This window comes from Diadema antillarum, unplaced genomic scaffold (assembly GCF_040938485.1).
Source record: "Diadema antillarum isolate AM-2024a unplaced genomic scaffold, OU_Dant_1.0 seq00000161_RagTag, whole genome shotgun sequence".
Taxonomy (NCBI): Eukaryota; Metazoa; Echinodermata; class Echinoidea; order Diadematoida; family Diadematidae; genus Diadema; species Diadema antillarum.
The window spans coordinates 1,553,230-1,573,497 of record NW_027271232.1 but is presented as its reverse complement, the minus strand read 5'-3'; the positions used below and the strand labels follow the sequence as shown (position 1 = coordinate 1,573,497).

Genomic DNA, 20,268 nt, shown 5'->3' with positions numbered 1-20,268 from the left:
GACACTTAACCTTTCCCTGGTGTAGAAGACTGACATACTTTGTGGTCTCATGTCAGATATGCCAAATTTCATCACAAGTGATTAGCATCCTACTACCACATGTAATAGTAGATAAACAAATGGATGTATTAATCAGTTGCAATAAAATGGGTGTAATGTACAAAGCACTCCCGTTATAACGAACACGGTTATAATGAAATTCTGGTTATAACGAAGTAAAAATTTGGGCTGCAATGTCATCCACTCTATGTATTTCTATTGTTTATTTGTTCGGTTATAACGAAATTCCGATATAACACAAGAAAACTGCCGGTCCCGAGGACTTTGTTATAACAGGAGTCCACTGTACATAAGTTTGCTGAAAACTTGCCTAGCTATCAGTAGAGACTCCTGATAATAACAAACACAAAACCAAATCCAAGAAAGAAATGCTGGTCTTTGCTACTTCTTGGTGGGCAGTCTATGTTTTATATCTGGCTTGGCTCGTCATGTTACAGAATACAGCTCCAAACTTCGGGTACAGTCCTGTAGTCTTCAGCCTTACAGAGTACCATCCAAGTCTCCTTTGGGTGAAACGCTGTATGAGTGGGCAGACTAGAATTCCATCTGACGATCTTGGATGGAGGAAACGAAAGGCAAAGAGAGAACCCAAGTTACAGTCTATCAAAGAGGAAGAACTTTTTTCCACACTGGCTGTTTACATAGCTTCCATGTGCTCTCTGCTCACTGAAATGAGGTTTATGAGAAACATATACTTATCTTTTGATTGTCCTCAATATCATACCAAAAAACTGTGACTTTGCTGAGAGATTATGTATAAATGCAGCTTGCTGTACAACTGCACATCACCACAAATTATAAGAAGTGTAAAGTGAATAGATCTGCATGTTAAAGTATTAGCGAATAGTTAACATGTTTTTTAATGAAAGTCATAGAGCCATGTCATTATTTCACTTGATGACATCAATACATAGAATCAACAGGAAATTTCATATTCAGGTTAAAATTGTAGGGTGGGATGCTGAAAGCCTGTAAAATATCACTGTAGTCTACAGTCACCATTTTCGCCCCTGTTATTTCCATTTCCTTCATCACAATGACCATAAAATCTTCTCCAATGTCCCATTTCTAATCCCCTGAAGAAGAAAGCTTTCGCATGACGTCCAGATAAAGGATACACATCAGGCAGTGCTCAACAATGCTCTGAATGAGATACATTAATGAAAGAGTGTCAAATGTCAACAGATGTAAATCTGAGATGTGCACTGGCCTATGAGTAGCTTTGCATATGATATAGAGCCAGAGTAGGAAACATGAATATAAAACAATGTAATATCACTTGATATTCTGGAAAAAATGTTTTCATGAATAAAATCTGCCAGGCCAGAGTCAAACCATTTGGGGAAAGAAGAGACTTAGACCACAATACTATAATAGCAGCTGATATTTTTATTTTTTCCCACTGGAAACAAAGCACTGTGAGATGCCATCCCTGGTCACCATGGGAGATAACCAGGCAGTGACAGTACCAGTCAAGTGCATACATAGCACTTTCAGAATAAGTAGGTCTTCAGATTGTGTTTCCTGTGTTGGTAATAATTTCAGAGAAGGAGAGAGAGCCTATTCCATAGCCTGGATGCAGTAGAGGAGAAAGCTGCATTGCCAGCTAGTTTATTTGTGCGTAGTTGAGTGAGAGTAACTGATGATGAAATACTGTGTGTTATACATTCATTGATCAGGATTTATGATTATGATTATGATTACAATTACGATTACGATTACGATTACGATTACGATTATGATTATGATGATCATTATCATTATCTTTATTATCATTATTTGCTTGTTTCTTTGTTTTGGTGAAGTTTGGAAATTATCAAATCTTACCACTCTGTTCTTGAAGCTTTCCTTTCCATGTTTTCTCCATACCAGCCACAAATCTCTCAAACACTTCCACATTCTTCAGCAGACTGGTCTTCTTGTAGTCTGGGAGGAATCAAAGCACAAACACAGTTTTCTCATGCAACACCAAACTTTTTGTGTAGAGACAATTCCCATGCAAGATCCACAATATTTCAAACTTTGCTACCATTTACAAACCACCAGACACATACTCATTAAAATCTGCTTTGAACTCAATGGCCCGAATTCACGAACGTGGAACAAATGAAACCATGGTCTAAACCATGGACAAAAACCATGGAGCGCCAAGTGTCGCACGGAATATTTCGTTGCGAAATTGGTCATTTCGTCGACAAAATGACCGTTTTGTTAACGAAATTATAGTTTCGTTAACGAAATTATCATTTTGTGGACAAAATGTTATTTAGTTTAAAAATGTTGTCATTTTGTTACAAAATAATCATTTCATTGACGAAATGACTGATTTCGTAACGAAATATTCCATGCGACATTTGGCGCTCCATAGTTTTTGCCCATGGTTTAAACCATGGTTTCATTTGTACCACCTTCGTAAATTTGGGCCATGTTGTTTTTCTCTTTTCATGTTCTGAAATACAGCTACACAGTTACCAACCTCTGCAGACCAAAAGAGGCACTGATGCACAGTGGCAACAATTTTGAGGACAAACATCATATTTCATGAAAGACTGCCCAAATTGCTAATAGTGGCCATGCTCAATCAAACTTCAGCAAAGAAGCACATTGTAAAACTAAGCTAATTGGCATATCTGCAGCTAAGAATGTTTTCAACTGTAAATCTTACACTGGCAAAATGTTTTGGTACTTGTCATATGTTCACAATTGATGCAAACTGTTCTCATAAAAGTTTTTTTCCCATGATCAATACACTACATGAGAGGCATGTGTTGCATATATGCTGTAACATAAACCACTGTCCATCCAAAACACATATCAGGTGCTTCTGACAGGTCTGAACACAATGAATTCATTCCACCTTGCACTGATATTGAATTTTTTTTTTTTGCATTGCACGTGACAATTGAAGTTGTCTTCAGACCACACAAACTTTCCAATTTTAATAGACATTATAACATTTGTACGCATGTCTTTTATTTCACTAGAACAAGGTGCCTAGAAAAGCAAAAGGTAATTGTTTAAACAAATGAAAAGAAAAGATGAATTCCTTACCCTTGATTCTCTTCTTGGTCGGTGGCTGATTCTCGTCGTTGTTTTCTGTGGGATTATTCCTACGGTCAAAGTCATCGATTTCATAGCACAGTTGACTGTACAAAACAAAACAAGGAAACAGACAAGTATGGGTGAAGTCTTCCTTTTGTTTTATGTTGGCAGAAATATTCAACTCATTCTCATTACAGTCATTATTTTATCAGTAAAATCAACATGCGGGTTGGTTGAACAGCTAACAAATTTAATGTTATAAAAAAAAATGTTCAAAGAGTAAAAACGGATCAAAAATATGCAAAAACATTCAAAGAGCAAAGAAAGATACAATATATCAACAGTATGTGCATGTCACATACACATGTTCTTTGAAGACTAGAAAACACTATGATGCTAAATAGTATGCTCCCACAACACACCTAATTACATGGTTAGTCAGATGCAGACTTCACCATATTCTATCACAAAGTGAATTATTTAACTTCCCTATAGTTCTTTATCCATATGCCTATTAAAAGCTCAAAGACACAAATTTTACTGCATGGCCAGTGTAGTAGCTGAGAATTTACTTTTAATCTTCGAACCCAACTCTATCATACTTTGCTAAAAAATGATTTAACATGCAGACGTACCAGCATTACAATGGTCATAGATATCTTGGTGAAGGTGAAAATGCTTATATAGACCTCACCTAATATCGGGGACCTTCATGGGGTCAAACAGATCCAGCTCAGTGGTGTCCATGGGAACACAGACCCGCCCTGTCTTCGGATGGATGCAGAATGGACTCTTGAGCAGATGGTTGACCCCCTTGCTGACGTTGACGTCCAGTCGTGGGTAGCAGTACTGGAAGGCTATCTCGGCCACCAGTTGGCCACATCGCTTGGCTCGCCCCTACAGAGGTCAGAGATGAAAGTTGACTTTTGGGATGCCATTACAGAAGCAAGTATAAAGGAATACTGAAATTTTCATCGTTCAGATTTAAATCTTGCGTGAAAGATGACTTGTGAGATAAGACGTTACAAAAGCAGGTATAAAGATAAAGATATACATATCTCATGATGATACTTCTTATTGTATGAAGTAAATAGCACACAGCACAGCAAGCAGCATTCTTTTAAATTATTCCCTACAAGTTGAAGTCAGACTATAAAGGAAAGATATTTACATACAGTAGTATCTGAGATTAGGGACATCTAAAACACTCAGTGTTCCTTGCTTTGCAAAATGTCTGAAAAAAGTAGCATTGACAAAACAAACACAAAAATAAAATGCTTTTGAGAAAGTAACATAACGAATATGATAGTGAAAGACAAAATGAACCTAATGCAAGTAAATTACAACATGCATGCACTGCATCCCCTACCCAACATGTATAGCTGGGAGGGCTTGATGAGTTGCCATGACAACAAAGCATACAGCATACTCACGGCTGAGACCTCTCTGTTGATTCTCTCTCGTAGTAGCTTCCATCTCTCCGTTGAGTTTGAGCCTTTGGTCATGTCATGCTCAAGATGACCTCGCAGATGTAAGCATGTCAAAGGTCAGTCAAGGACTATCGTGGGGTTACTTGTGCCATCCAAATTGTATTTACAGAAGCACAAACTGGTCGAATTTTTGCATGTTTAAGTATGCATGCGTACATTATAAATATTACATGGCTTATGCCCAGATAAAGTTGTTTTTTTTTATGTCCACATAAAAATAAGAAATCATGTTGTGTCACTACGAACATAAGCAGAGATATTTAACAAAAAAAAGTATGACATTTTGTGCAACACTTATCAGCTAGATTTGTGTTTTGGAGAATTGGTTAAGAAAGTTGATTGTTGTTAGGCTTAATTATATGATGAGGAAAACAGCTGCCAACATTCTCAATGACTGACAAGATGCTGCACAAAACCATATACCAGCCAGAGTTTGTGGCTTGTTGATGTGTCCCAACCCAAGTTGTGACTATTAACCTGTTCTTTACGGGAACCTGGTATACCATGTTCATGTGGTGTCAACTGATATACGGGAACCAGGTATACCAGGTTCCCAAAATGTAGACACAAGTGCCTGCAGTCATGGCCTAAATTCATGTTTAATTGTGCTGTGCTGCCCAGAAAAAATGGCTTTAATAGAAAGAGACTTTTTTTCCCCCTATCAATATAAGTATTCTTTTTAAGTTAAAACTGTGTGTATCGCAGTATAATTTGCATTTTTCCAAAGTAGCGTGCACTTAATTTGCTATAACACTCATATGAAGATGTACAAGTTGTACATAGTGATCAGGACTGAGCTTAGTAGACATTCGCTTTGGCTGATCCCATTCAGGTGGCTCTTTTGTGCAGAACAATAAGAGTTTTTGAGCCCATCAGCACAAGCTCTATTCACTCCTCTCGCCCGATCAATATTTTGCATTGTTAGACATCACATGTAGTTGACCATGGAAAGGGGATACATGTTACCGCTTGACTGCTTTCGCAAAGGTGGATTACCAACCTGTCCATTCTCTGTGGACAGGTACAAAGAATCTCATTTGGGGGCATTGGAGGCTCTAGGAGAATAAGCCAGTTCGTACTTAGCTCATGGGCATGTTGGTACAAATGACCTTTCTTTTTTCTCAGTTGGTTAGGCACTTTAATCGTTTTCAAAGAGACATTATGCGTACCAGTAAGCTTGCCTGACCTAACAATTCATGGAATTTGTGTTCAAACAATGCATAAACTTGCATAGACCTGCAGTGACCAGAATGGTTCGTCAATCACCCGTAGGGGAAGCATCCATTTCATTGTTTCGCGATAAATGCATTAAAAACTGTTTTAAATTCATATTGCCAAATACCAGGCTTGCTGTCAGGTGGATGTACTGGCAAGCAACATTTACAAGGATTGCATGAATAATCATTATATGACAGATGCTTATCTCAGTGAATTTAAAAACCAACGTGCCTCTTGGTACAAATGACCTTTTTCTGCTCATGCGCAAAGTGGAACTACGAACTGGCTTATTGCGGGGTGGAACGGATTAAAAGGATATCATCATCTGGAACCAAGACTAGCACCTTCTTCCAGGATTCCTTGTCACCCAGGATGTCCTGCTTGTTCAATGCATAGTCCTCAAAGTAGCTGACAATCACCTGCTTGGCTCTCCTGTAAAGAAACGATGACAGGTAATATGGGTGGACCTCAGGATCTTGACCATTACTTGTTTTTGTTAATAGAATACATTTTACAAATAGGAATATGTCTTCCTTTAACACCTTTTAAAAAAAGTTTCCAAAATGAATTGTATCATTTAATCAATTGACTTGTATGTTTTCCATTTTTGGTATCTCATCCATTTCAAATGACCAAAAGAAAAAAAAAAAGTTCTTTACAGCTGAGGTAATAACTCAATGAAAGTTATGTCAAGTACAAACACACATACAAATGCAGATAAATGCTTCACATTGCGGGCAATTTATGATGGACTCAAACTATTCACCACATGAATACAAATGGCTTGTAGACAGTAGCTCACAAAATAGGATGCATGTAGCTGGTATTGAGAGGACATTGATGTATCTTTCTATATAGATTGTGTGTGTGTGTGTGTGTGTGTGTGTGTGTGTGTGTGTGTGTGTGTGTGTGTTTGTCAAACTAGCATTTATAACAGCTCACAGTACACAGGGTCACTACTCACTCTATGGAGGGATGCAGTTGTTCGCCAAGGAGGACTTTCTTGATCTGGTTTTCACCACCCTAAGATTTTGAGGAGACATAATGCATTACATCAATGAAATTTATCAATTGGTGTCTAAATTACTCTATCTGAAGTCACTTTTTCCTCTTTTAAACTGGTGAAGATTAAGCATCAAGGTATTTTTTCAGGAGTCAAAAGGGGACTGACCTCTCAGTCCTTGCAGAATCTTCATCAGAGGCAAAATGACAAACATGTAGGGTTAGTAAACATCTACATATGTCATACACAACGAGGAAAGTATGAGGAGGGCTAGGGACATAGATGTACTAAGGTTGGAAGTCACAGTCAGGAAGCCAAACAGGTATAAATGGAGGGAGATTAAAGCAAGGGGTGAGCAGACAAAAGGCTGGGGTGGGCCAGTGATGATCCCAAGGATCATAGGAGGGCAACCAGTGAAGAATAAGGAAGAATAGGGAGGCAACATCAAACAAGATAAGAAAAAAGAGAGGACTAAAGAAAAGCGTGAACATAGCAACAGCATGAGTGAAGTGGGGGTGGGGGTGAACAAACAAAAGGCAGAGGTGGACCAGGGAAGATCCCAAGGATCAAAGGGGCAACCTGTGAGGGACAATGATGAATAGGGAGGCAGCATCAAAGAAGATATTTAAGGAACAACAAAAGGGGAAAGAATAGAAAAGAAGTGAAATAACAGCAGGAGTGAAGGGGGGGGGGGGGGGGTAACAGGTAACAAGCCCTAAACTTGGAGTACAAAGGTATGGCAAAGATAAAAGTGAGAGCCAACCAATGAATTCATAGTACATCAACGCATAAAAAATGCAATATATACGATATAGGAGTAGATTATGATGGCATACAATCACATTGCTTTCCTCGTTTTGTGTAACTAGCCCTCCTCAGACTTTGCTTGTTGTGTATGTGTGTTTGCCTACCCTACATGTTTGTCATTTTGCCTCTGACAAAAATTCTGCTGAGATCAAAAGCTCAAGCCCCTTTTGATTCCACTTTGCTCCAGTGGCTCGCAACTATTGGATTGGAAAAGCAGTTCTCAGCAGCCTTTTTTTTTTTTTGGCTACAAAGTTTTTCAGGGACAAAATCAAATTGCAGTCCCGAGGGAGATGCTTTTTGACATAACATTATATGGGGAAACCCAATACAATGCAACAAATGCATAATGTGCAAAACCATAGCCATACTGCCACAGACCTGCTCAAAATATCTCAAACACATTGCTGCACTGGTAGCTGCGAATAGTTATCACATGATTTGGTAATTAAGACTTTAAATTATTGCATAAACTATTCAGTTATTGCATGGCTCGATACTAAATTTTTTGTTTGGTGGTCCGATTTGGTGTCCCCCCAAAAAAACAATAAAAAACATTACAAGTCCTTTGTTTTAATGAGTCAAATATCTAAGTTTTATGATAGTAAGAATTAGAAGTTGGACATATCTACTCATAAATAAACTTCAACTTGCAACCCTCACTCTCAGGCACTCATTCAGTCCTTTTCATCCATCCTTTAAACAAATTTAACTGCTAATAAACTGTTAAGTTACGAACTTATTGACATACTTTTCAAAGAATTTTGGTGGCCCGAGGTGGGCCACGAAATTTGCCCTTTTTTTAAATTTGGTGGCCGACTTTCATTTTTGGTGGCCCTGGGCCACCGGGCCACCGTTAGTGTCGAGCCCTGGTTATTGGCAGTGGCTTCTAAGGCAGTTTGCTATATAGCATTTTGTAATTTCTAAAGTGAAATTGAATTATATTCTACTTGAGTTATATAAACTACATGTACCATAATTTGATCTTGAATCAAAACCCAGATCTTCACTAAATATACTCTGAAGTAATCCACCGAATTGCACTGCTTTGAACATATATTCATCAAATTGGACTGACCTTAGATGAAAACTTATGAATATTTCTTGTGCTTTAACATTTTACTCTTAAGCATATTGACTCAAAATATTGTACAGTCATTTTTAAGCAACCATCACACACATGAAATAGAAAGACAGGCAACTTGCTGACATAATAATGCTAGTTCCATCACATTGCATAGGTATAACAACAACAAGTACAGGAGTGAAAAGGCGCACCTTGACTATGCTGAGGTATTCTGCGATTGCCGACCTTGCATTCTGGGAGAGTTTTCTTGCCGCCTCGTCACAAACCCAACAATGGACGCCTCGACGACCGGAGTACACCCACAGACGGTGATCGAAACCAAAGTCATCTTTACATAAGGAAAGAAGTCGATCAAGGTGAACATGGTAGAAGAAAAAGGATAATATACACACACACACACACACATGAACAAATGAATAAACAATACTATTTAAAAAACTGAACATGATTAAAAATATATAAATCATACAGCCACACATTTTCTCTTTCTGAATGCGACATGTAACAAATTCATAGAACATCAAGTATACAGCATGGTCTAATCATGCAGATTTGTACACTGCAAGCTCTGATCAAGTTTCAAAATTAACAGAGATCCTTCAGAGACCTGGATATAAACATGTACAATGTATGTCTTAAAGATAACATAAAGTTTTGGTACCTCAAAAGTTTCCCTGAGTTTCCTTGTCTTAGTTTGTGTTTCAGGTTAAAGTACCTTTTATATAAATAACACTGTGAGACTTACTCGCCCCAAAGTTTCGTACAATACATGTATATTGATTGTGTCGAGTCAAACTAACGGCTCGTTCGAATTTTTCAGAGCCCGCTCTGCTCTGGTACGAAACCATTATTGCATGATTACTAAGACATGAGAGCACTTTGGGGCGAGTAAGTCTCACAGTGTTAGTTATATGAAAGGTACTTTAACCTGAAACACAAACTAAGACAAGGAAACTCAGGGAAACTTTTGAGGTACGGTACCAAAACTTTATATTATCTTTAAATCTGTGCATTATTTGTTTTATTATCTTTAAATGAAGTAAAAAGGATGCAACATTGAGGTCTTGTCACAGCATTACAGAGAACGTGTTCAAGCCCTTGGTGACACAGGATGAATTTATTCTGGCATGCAATTTAGAAGCAATCCTTAGTGCTGCTCCTCATTTTACAGGACTTCTTACTGAATAGTCCATGGGTTGTAGAGAGTTATGAAAAAAAAAGAACTATCAAGGGAAGTGGAGATGAAGAAAATACGGTAGAGAGAGACCTATGATAAGATCAACTTCCATCACAGAATCCTGTTTAAATCACAACAATGCAAGACAATTTAAGTTCAGTCTTACAGATAATGTACAATACAAGCTCATTTCATCACCTGCAACTTTTGGGAGAAAAATGCACACAGCAGTTGTGCATACATTTGTATATCATTCTTGTGTATGACTGAGTTTTGGATGGTGTTATGTGATGCTTATGTTCATTAGTGATGATTAATGTGGTCACTAAAGGGGGATATCTTTTACGGCCCATTTAGTGCCACCTGTATTGAAAACTAACTCCATCTTAATATCTTTATTAAATGACTACATGTTTATTATTACTAATCTGCACTACTTATAGTGCAGATTAAACATAAAATATAAAAAGCTGAAGTATGCACACAGGTTAAAAACAACAAACAGTGCATTTCTCTTCACAACTATTGGATAGACTCATCTCAGTTTATAGCATTTTGATAAGGGTAGATTTATTTTTCTTACCACACAGGGCACTGTCGACAATCTTGATGGCTATCGTCATAAGTGGCCAGCACTTCGAGCAGATATCAGCCCCCCTAGAGTGAAATACAAAATAATTATGACACAGCATTTTATTGAAATACATAAAAGGCAAATAATGTTTAAATACACGACAGTGCTCCCCTCTCTCTTTGTTTTCAATCATCTACAGTATGCACAAAAATTCTTCCAACTATGTGTCTGTTGCACAAAGGAATCTCAATTTATTATATCAACACCGTTTTACAGAATTAGAAATTCTGAAGGTAAGGGGGGTTGGGGATGAAAATCAAATCTGTCTCAGAGGATACAGTGCCGTCCCATTATAACAAACATGATTATAATGAAATTACAATGAAGTAAAGATGCAGAGCCCAACATTATCCACTCTATGTTTTTATTGTTTATTTGTTTGATTAAAATGAAAATTCAATATAATGAAAGAAATCTGCTGGTCCAGAGGACTTCAGTAATGGGAGTCCACTGCATTTGGACACAAAAGTGATAAAGAAAAAGATGAGGGCTATCCAAATCAAACAAGAGACTAGTGTTACTCACTGGCAGCAGCTTCTGACATCATCGTAATCTGTCATGTCGATATCAAAGACAAGTTCCTTCTCTTGGGCTTGGAATGCTGCTGCCTTCAATGTTCGATGATCTTTTGGCTGAGTGAAGTAGAGTAAAGTTCCACCCAACATTCAAGATGACTTCAGTATAGACAGTCAAATCAGTGTTGCCAGTTTTCTTCATGTGCAAATGCTGGCACTCTCACAATAGCTCCTAGTATTGAATCACTCAATATGTTGCTTCTTCAGATATGACACAAAATACCTTCTACATTTAATATAATTCAATTTGAAATACTTTCAAGAATCACAAGTATCTATTTCTTGCTTCCACATATGGCACAATTCATTTTTTTTCCCCCAGAGTCACATATTGTAACTTGCCCATAATCTATTCACAATTTAGTTAACCATTTTTGGTGTGATGATTGAAACACTTTCACTGCCAAGACTTTATCAATGTGTAAACACTTATGACAACGCCCGTTTTCTGAAGACGTATCATTCCTTCAAAGAAATGATTGAGCATCTTACCACAGCAAGATATGAAATGAACTTCCTGCAGGCTCCAAGAAACCTGAAACCTACGACTTCTGTCTAATCATGAATGAGATTGGAGACTTTGACATCGATCCAGCTTTTCCCAAGATTAGACAATATGTTAATGCTATATTGAACAGCTAACTTATGACTGATGTTGGTCAACTCTACGTTTGTACCTTGTGAGTGAAGACAGCCCCAATGTCGATCTTGTAGGGACAACGTTTCTGTATCTCTTTCTCCATCTCGCTTTGGTCGGCAAATGATTGATAGCGGATGTAGATGTCATTTTCCAGTGTGAAGGAGAACTCGCGATGAGGAAAGTAGGTTTTTGGCACTGAATGGTATAGGAGAGCAACATCACAGACACAAAATAATAGCACAATGCAACAAATGGTGTATCTAGTTTGAAGAGAAGAGCATTCAATCTTACAAAACAAAAATGTGTGGGAGTTATTCTGAAAATCAAAATGCTCTAACAAATCTCTGTGTACTGTACATACATTGTACAGTGTACATGTCATCAGCGAATTCATGACTCAACCTAACCCCAGCCCAGAGCCCTCCCTTGTAATTGTAGAGGCTGTAGTGCTGTACAAGTCAGTTGCAAACTGTGGGAGTGCACTAAGTTAACAGGGTGTTTGCTTTGTATACATTGTAGTCAGAAAAATAACATAACGTCATGAGGTACCTCTAAAAGTGTTCTATATCACCAGTAATGCCCACATACCGTCACTGGACTTCATGTTGTGTGGTTTGCAAGGAGAAAAACTTGTCTCCTGACCCTCGGTCTATACTATCCCCAGCCTGATGCCATGGCAGTGAGGCTTCGCGTTCTGGCTGGTTGCAGTAAGATTCAACCTTTTGACATGTCATAAAATTAAAATCTATTAAGACCAGTGGCCCAGCCAGGCCTTTGTTTCACATCACTTGTTCTTTTGTAACTGTGACTGTGTCATAGACTCATACATTCATAAACATGACAAAGAAAGTAGATCTACTGCATGATATTCAGCAAAAATTGATACCGGTATGCGAGTTGTGACACCTGGCTATTATTAATGTCCTATGATACTCCACTTTTTTATCAACTGAAATTAAAGTTTCCACACTTTTCCACACATGCACGATACTCAACCCTTACCAACCGCATCAGCAACCCCAAACCGTACCCGCGTACCGAGCTGTTAATTTAGTCATGTTAGTGTTAGTTAAATTAGTGTTTTAGGCCCTAACAATTTACTGGTTACAGCACAGGGCCACCCCCACACAGGCACAGCACAGCGCCCCGCGCGCCGCGCCGGGGTAAACTAACCGTTCCAAACATTCCTACATTTCACGTACCATCAAGGATCTAGAACCACCCAACATCCAGAGCATAGTCAACAACGACAAACTACAAGCAACAAACTTTTTTTTTCCCCGTACGACTGAGCTGAGACGAGTCTCTGATTGACCGCAACTAGAAACTCTAGTTGTCTAACAGTTAGTCTACGACTCTAGATCTATCTAACGTTAGTGCTAATGCCTTGTGCAACATCGAAGTGAACGTATGGGACTGTACTTTCACCGGCAATGCGAAAAGTGTTCTACTTGAGCATAACTTACCTCCACCATAATTCAACCACCTGTAGTATGGTCCGAACGGAAATAATCTCTTGTAATATACAGGTAAAAGCTCTGGTAGTGAATCTGGCGAGTAAGTGGGTGTAGAAGATATGCTCTTCTTCGTTTCTTGAGCCATTTTTCTTCACTTCACAATTTTGTCTAAACGCGGGAAAACAATGTATATATTTTGACGCAGATGGCGTCCTTCGGGACAAATCAGAGCGATAGCTCTGGACAAAAAAAAAAAAAGATTAATGCTCTCTTATCTTATAAATGGGCTCCCACGGGTAAATAATTCCCCATAGAGACGTGTGTCAAAATTCGAAATTCAAAAATTTCTGTGAAATCGCTTGGAAAAATGAGGTGTTTCTGCTTCACTAACCTAAAAAAAAAAGTGAGATTGATTCATCTATCAAATTTCCAAGGGGGGTTCTTAAGCTCAAACTCTGTCCAAGGGTTTGCAAAGCCAGACTACGAGTTCTTGTCACTCAAAAAATCACATATTTTCTGTACAGGCACCCAATCAAATAATAAATCCCTTAAAATTTCATGAGAAAAGCTTTAATCTTCCAACCAAAATGCAGCTTGTAGAGAAATTCCTACTCAATATCTGCAGCTATTCGGGGTTTTGTTTTTGTGTTTGTTTTTGTTTGTTTGTTTGTTTTGTTTTGTTTTGGTTTGGTTTTTTGCCAAACTGCATTTCTGACTTGTAAATGATTTTTTTTTTTCGATTTTGTGATGCGGTCAGGAACATTCCATTCTATTTAGAGGTGTGAGGCCTATAGATAATTTCATAATAATCAGTGGCTCAACCTGGAATATTTCGGAAAGTTTCTTGTCAAAACTATGGGCAGAGGTGACTCCGAAATACTACGAGCTCCAGTGAGTAAACAGTACTTTTGGAGGCACCCAGGCCTATCAAGAACCACAAGAAAGTCGAAATTTAGCCTAAAAAGAGAAGTCAGCTTTAAAATAGTATACTACGGAGTGTCAAACATGCCAACGTTCTGAAATAGTATACAGGTACAGATCTAAGAGTTTGTGGTTAAAACTATGAGCATTTCAGAATTCCAGAATTGTTTTGTGATGTCCCATTGTAACATTTCAGGGACCCGTTGCATAAAACTTACCGTTTAATTTCAATGGTAACTACCGTCAAAATTAGGCGTCACAGCCAATCAGCATCAAGGATTATAAAATTTACCGCTAGAAAGGAGCGGTAATTCCAGCGGTAAGGGTTTTATGCAACAGGGCCCAGAAGGTGTACGAAGCGGTGCGTGCGATGTTAGAATTGCCTTGTGATGTCACAATACTTGTTCTTGTATCACTGTGACCGTACGAAGCAGCGCGCGATATCAGAATTACTTTATGATGTCACAATAATGAATAATCTTTTATAACATTTCACGCAGTGACCGCACGAAGCAGCGCGCGATGTCAGAATTGCTTTGTGATGTCACAATTGTTTTTTCAATATGTCACAAAGAGACCGTACGAAGCAACGCATTAAACTCTTTGTGATGTCACAATTACTTTGTGATATCATTTTACTAACTACTGTAGTAGTAGTGAACATACCAGTTGTATACATGTATTACATTTTGGAAAATGTAATGAAAAGTAACGTCATGAGTGTCAAATATGCCAACATTCTGAAATCATCGAAAATGCACTTACTCGCGTGACGTGAAGCTTTTCCAACCAATCACTAGAGTGCATAGCTTTGATCCAAAATGTAACTTGCGACATACACCGGGACTGCCATAAAGAACATAAATGTGGTAATAGTTAAGGAGATGAGAACAAAAAGAAAGTGGAAAAATACAAATCATGCTCTGCGGATGTCATCGCTGCCCATCTCAGCGTGCTTTTCGCGTATGAAAAGGAATGAACCAGCTCGAAGAAAGCACAATTTGATACACTGTATCACACTTTGTTTAGTTTAGCTTTGTTATTAAAGGCAAGGTGCGTTAGATTCATGCTAACGTTGTAAGAATATTGTGTGATATGGGAGGTATCTTAACATAGTAATCATAAGAAGATAAGACACATTTTATGAGATGATCAAAGTGACGTTCTCTATTCACTGATTTGCATAATTAGTTGAAAACTTCCTTGACAAGTTGAATGAGCGCAAAAGTTAGTGGGGTATGTGCTGCGTATACTTCCTCAGCACTTTTACTATACGACAGGCATCACAAAAGCGCGCGTATACATAATCCCCATAAGCAATACAAACACGGTCTACACAGCAAATCGAATAGGATGGTATAGAAGTGGGCCCTAGGCCTACTGTATATATGACACAGTGATCGGACACTTAGCAACAGACAGAGCCATTTTGCAGGTTAGCATATTATTCTTCTCATACCATTCTCGGTTAAATGAAGTATAGACGAATGTGTAATGCCATGGAGCACTGTTTGCGATTTAAATAAAGCGTCTTTACACTGTTAAGGGATAAGATGCAATGGTAAATCAATATACAGGGACTGTGCGATCAAAGGCTAATGGTCCAACTTTACATTGAAGGAGAATTACAATTATTTCGATAACTCTGATTTATAAAATTCCTTTGACCTCATGCAAGGAAATAACAATATTAACGCTTCTAGAATTCCCCTTTTGGCCAGATAAGAGTGCAAGGAAAGAAACGCATTTTATGTCTAGATTTATTGTTTTTCTAGTGTACGTCGTCAAGCAAATCCTTTTATTTCATTTTTAAAGAAGATATCTAATATGTTCCGCAATGGAAAAAAAAAAGCACGACGGGGTCTATGAACTCCTGGAAATTGACAAGAACAGATTCTTAAAATAATGTAGACGAAAGGTAGACGAAATAACGCTTTATTCAACCACCCGTCAAACACGGGAATGGCATAGTTGTATCGCTAGGTAAATTGTTTTTAGGTGAGTGAAATTTTGGACGGGTTTTTCTTCAACATATGAGAATGGTGGATGCTCTCAAACAAACCCAAGTAACCCTACTCTAGACTATCCTTCGACTTTGACCGACTTAAGCTGCTCTTCATCCGGTTATGAACCCCTTATTGTGACAGGAATCCATACGCACGCCACACGGCAGCGCGTCCTGTCAGTCGTGACAACCACGGGGAGACCAGCGGCGGGCACATGGCGCCTCGACCTGGTCGTCTATCGTGAGTACACTCTCGCGAGCTGTTTGCCAACTTCCACCTACCTGTCCATCAAATTAAGATGAATCGAGCTATTATATCTGGCAGTCCGAGACCAACAAAAGGGGAATTTCTTTTATTGGCGAACTCAAGGAGGGTCAATATCTGCTAATAAGTATACCTCTGGTCGCTGAGCAAAGAATTTTTCATAGCATACGGTGTCGATGAAAAATGCGTCCGTTCAATCAAAAAGCACTACCCCTCTTATTTATACTTTTTTACTTTTGGGACGTCAAAATTAAGTATTGTTAGAAGTGATTTCAATATAGTTCATACTCGTTTGAATTGTTAGATCTTTTGATTCAAACATTGTGTTTACTTTCTAATTTATGCCAAATGGTTGGAGCTGCCTTGTAGCAAAATAGACAAAGCCCCCCCCCCCCCAAAAAAAAAAAATATATATATATATATATTACAGTCACTAGCTCATCAAGAACCACTCTTTGAAAGCAAAAATGCAAATATCTGTAATAAACCTGGAATCCTTTCAGAGGTACATATTTTTGTGTTGAAACATAAAACTGAACTATGCCTTGTGGGACAATATCTTCTAAGACATCGACAGTATTTGCTAGACGATTACACGACAGCTGAACACACGCTTAGATTCGCACTGTTTGTTATCTACCCCGCAAAACGAAATCTTATTGTACTGGTGCACAGTTAAGTCTTAATTTACAACAACCGCCAGTCAAATTTTAAATACGTCTTCATCAAAACAAATCTTATATTTGGCAATATAATATTCTATGGTATAGAGTTTGTACCCGTAATATTTGAGCTTTGACTGCGTGGCTAACTGTGTTAATAATCATCAGTTTCTTTCATAACCTTTTTCTTCCTTTGCTCTTTTTTTTTCTCGAAAAGAGCAGATGGAAGACCAGCATTAATTACGTCATTACTCTAGGTATCTCCAGTGGCAAAAAAGAAAGAAAGAAAGAAAGCGCAAGTTATTGCTCGTCTAACAAACCATAAAGCACAATAAAGTACAGTGTACATGCTGTAATCAGTTGAAATAGTATTCATTTTGTCTGACAAATAGATAACGTAGCGCCTGAATGTACCACGTCTATTATAAACACCCAAATCAACTGAAATTCTTTTTATACTATAATGGTGTTTTTCTTTTTGTTATTATGTTAACTTTGTACTGTAAGTTCTGTTGGTTCTGTCTGCATTGCAATAACTGATGTAATGTTTGCCATGACTATAATGAAATAATTATTTTTGACATTAAATTAGACTTTCAGTACAATATACACACAGCGGATATGAGCGTTGGAACATAAAAGATAGACATTTTTAGACATATACATGTTTTATTCTCTTCCATCTGGGAATCTACACCCTAAAAGGCAATGCTTTTTAGTAGATTCTTCATAATTCACCTGTTCAGTATTCGACAATATTCATCCATGCAATTTTTTGTTACGTTTCTGGTTTATTCTTTGAAACGTGGGGTATGGAACAATAAGAACAAAAAACAAACAAACAAACAAACATAATACCACATAATACCACGAAATGAACAAAAAACAATCAGGGTCGAGAGCTTATTCTGTCTTGACTTACTATTATAGAGTAGTATCATGATGACTATTGTATGGAGTTATAGTCCTATAAACGCCTAATTTTACCATTATCATTATATTTCAAAATTCCTGGAGTAAATCCCCAACCGACGAAACAAAAAGAACCAGCATTTCTTCAAGCCACTTTGTTTCGAGAGGAATTCTGATTAATGCTATGAAATTAACATTGGCTATATTGTATAGTATTACCCAAGTTATGTGAAATACGCAGGCAAGACAGTCAGCCATTGTTTGTTTGTTTGTTTGTTCGTCAGTGTGTGTGTGTGTGTGTGTGTATGTTTTGAACAAATGGAATGAGTGAAGGGATTTTCGTCTGTATTGCTACAGACTATAGACGTTCACAATTCCGTTTATTGCAATAATCATTCAACTTAACAGTTCCCTCTCTTAAACCCTGAGAAATATCAATTTTTAAGGCATATGCCTGCGATCTACTTCACATGCTATAAACAGCAATGAAACGAGGATGAAAGAATCAAATCGCATGGCTGCGTGAGGTAATACGTTTTATGGCTAATCATTATCATTAGGGTGATTTCCTCTTTCTGTCTTTTCGAGGAGCAAAATGTATCTATGTAAATTCTCTATTATTGTAATGTGTGTGTGTGTGTGCGCACGCGCTCGTGTATGTGTGTGTGTGTATGCGTGTGTGTGTGTGTGGAAGGGATGGGGCGGTATGATGACTTGGAGGAGGGGGGAGGTCAGAAATAATATATTCAAAAGGATAACTGCACACGATCATAACAGTGTGCATAAAAGGGTGGACCTGCGTAAAATAGGACTCAGAACGTACATAAGTAAGTTACAATTTGAAAACGCAATCTTATGATGAGCATGATTATGTTCATTGTGTAAGCCCACGGAGACTCTCTTTAGTGATAAAACATATTTTTGACCTATAGGCCCTATATGCAACAGTGAATGACGGGCGTGAATTAGAATACTTTAGGTAGGTCTATCTCTTTATATCGGCCAAAAAAAAAAAAAAAAAATCCCTCTGCACTTATAATAATCTGTCATTAATATTGTGTGTAATCGTATTTTCTTATTTACCAGTGAGGGTCTAGTCACTAGAGAGAGGCTCGGATAGAGACAGAGAGACAAACAAACAGACAAACAGACAGACAGAAAGAAGAAAGAAAGAAAGAAGGAAAGAAAGAAAGAGAGAAAGAAAAGGGGGCGGCGACCTGTTCTCATCGGCACACGTCACGTGGCAACGAACATTCCCCTTTGGTCACCCCACGTCTTGCCGCGTGGCCTCACAGCGAGATGGCCAGGGAGAGCTTTTAATTTACGAACTCTGGCCCGATGCGCCTCGCGCTGGCGCCGTGCGAGTGACGCTCTAGCTCCCCTACGAAGCTATCCGACGGAGCGCAATGCCCAAGTGCGCTCATGGGTACACGCACGCAGCTCGCTATATCCAGTTCTAGCTTTTTATAAAGAAAAGCTGCATTTTGCCACTGCATCGGTCTCCAGTCATGCCCCTTTCTAATTACGCGACAGAAGGTCTTCCGAAACAGGATGCCGCTGTATATTACGTGCATTTGCGCAAGACCGAACATTATACTTTGGAACCCCCTTGTTGAGTGTCTGATTTAAAAAAAGAAAAAAAAAAAGAGAAAAAAGTGATTTTATGAAGAAGTGGGAAAGAAAGAGAGGAAGGGAAGGGGAAGGTTAAAATCTTTCAGTGGGGGTGGCAGGTTATTGACCCATCAAATCTGCAAAATTATTCCCGTCTTCCACACTGCTGAATCCAATAACACTTACGTGTCACGTAGTAACTGTCGAAAAAAAAAAAGAAACAGGACAGTATAAAAGAAAAACATTAAAAAAACGTTTCTCAACATTTTCGTGAGTTTTGTGATTATATATCTATGTGAGTGTGTGTGTGTGTGTGTGTGTGTGTGCGTGCGTGCGTGCGTGTGTGTGTGTGTATTCTTGATGTCTACCTTTAATGGCCTGTGGTCGCTATGCAGTCCTTTCTTTTTTTCTTTTTCTTTTCTGCAAAGAGGTACGACTCGTCGGGTGGCCATCTAGACAAATTTTCTTTTATGAGAGCGAATTACATTGCAGCTCCTTGCAAACAGTGCAGCGATACTGCAGGGTTAGATATGAACAGGCCGCCCGAGAAATTAGACGCAGAGGTTGTGTTACTATTTACTCGTAATGAAGAAAGACGGCGTTCGTCCGCTGTGGCGCCTATCAACATATAAAAAAAGTCCTCACTGTTACGACCATGACCCAGCTTCTATCAAGGTCTTATCTTACTCTCCGGACGAACTGCGG

At 38.4% G+C, this 20,268-nt stretch overlaps 1 protein-coding gene across 1 annotated transcript; it reads right to left on the bottom strand.

Moving 5' to 3' along the window:
• Window positions 1-166: 166 nt before the first annotated feature.
• LOC139727986 (DNA primase small subunit-like) lies at window positions 167-13,346 on the bottom strand. The gene is made up of 12 exons (XM_071638957.1): window positions 13,197-13,346; window positions 11,768-11,925; window positions 11,041-11,147; window positions 10,465-10,538; window positions 8,896-9,032; window positions 6,775-6,833; window positions 6,130-6,242; window positions 4,536-4,633; window positions 3,797-3,999; window positions 3,112-3,206; window positions 1,888-1,986; window positions 167-614 (listed from the first exon to the last, which is right to left on the bottom strand). The coding sequence occupies exons 1-12, from the start codon at window positions 13,330-13,332 to the stop codon at window positions 595-597; spliced, it is 1,299 nt and encodes a 432-aa protein (XP_071495058.1). The 5' UTR covers window positions 13,333-13,346; the 3' UTR covers window positions 167-594.
• Between the last annotated feature and the right edge of the window lie 6,922 nt (window positions 13,347-20,268).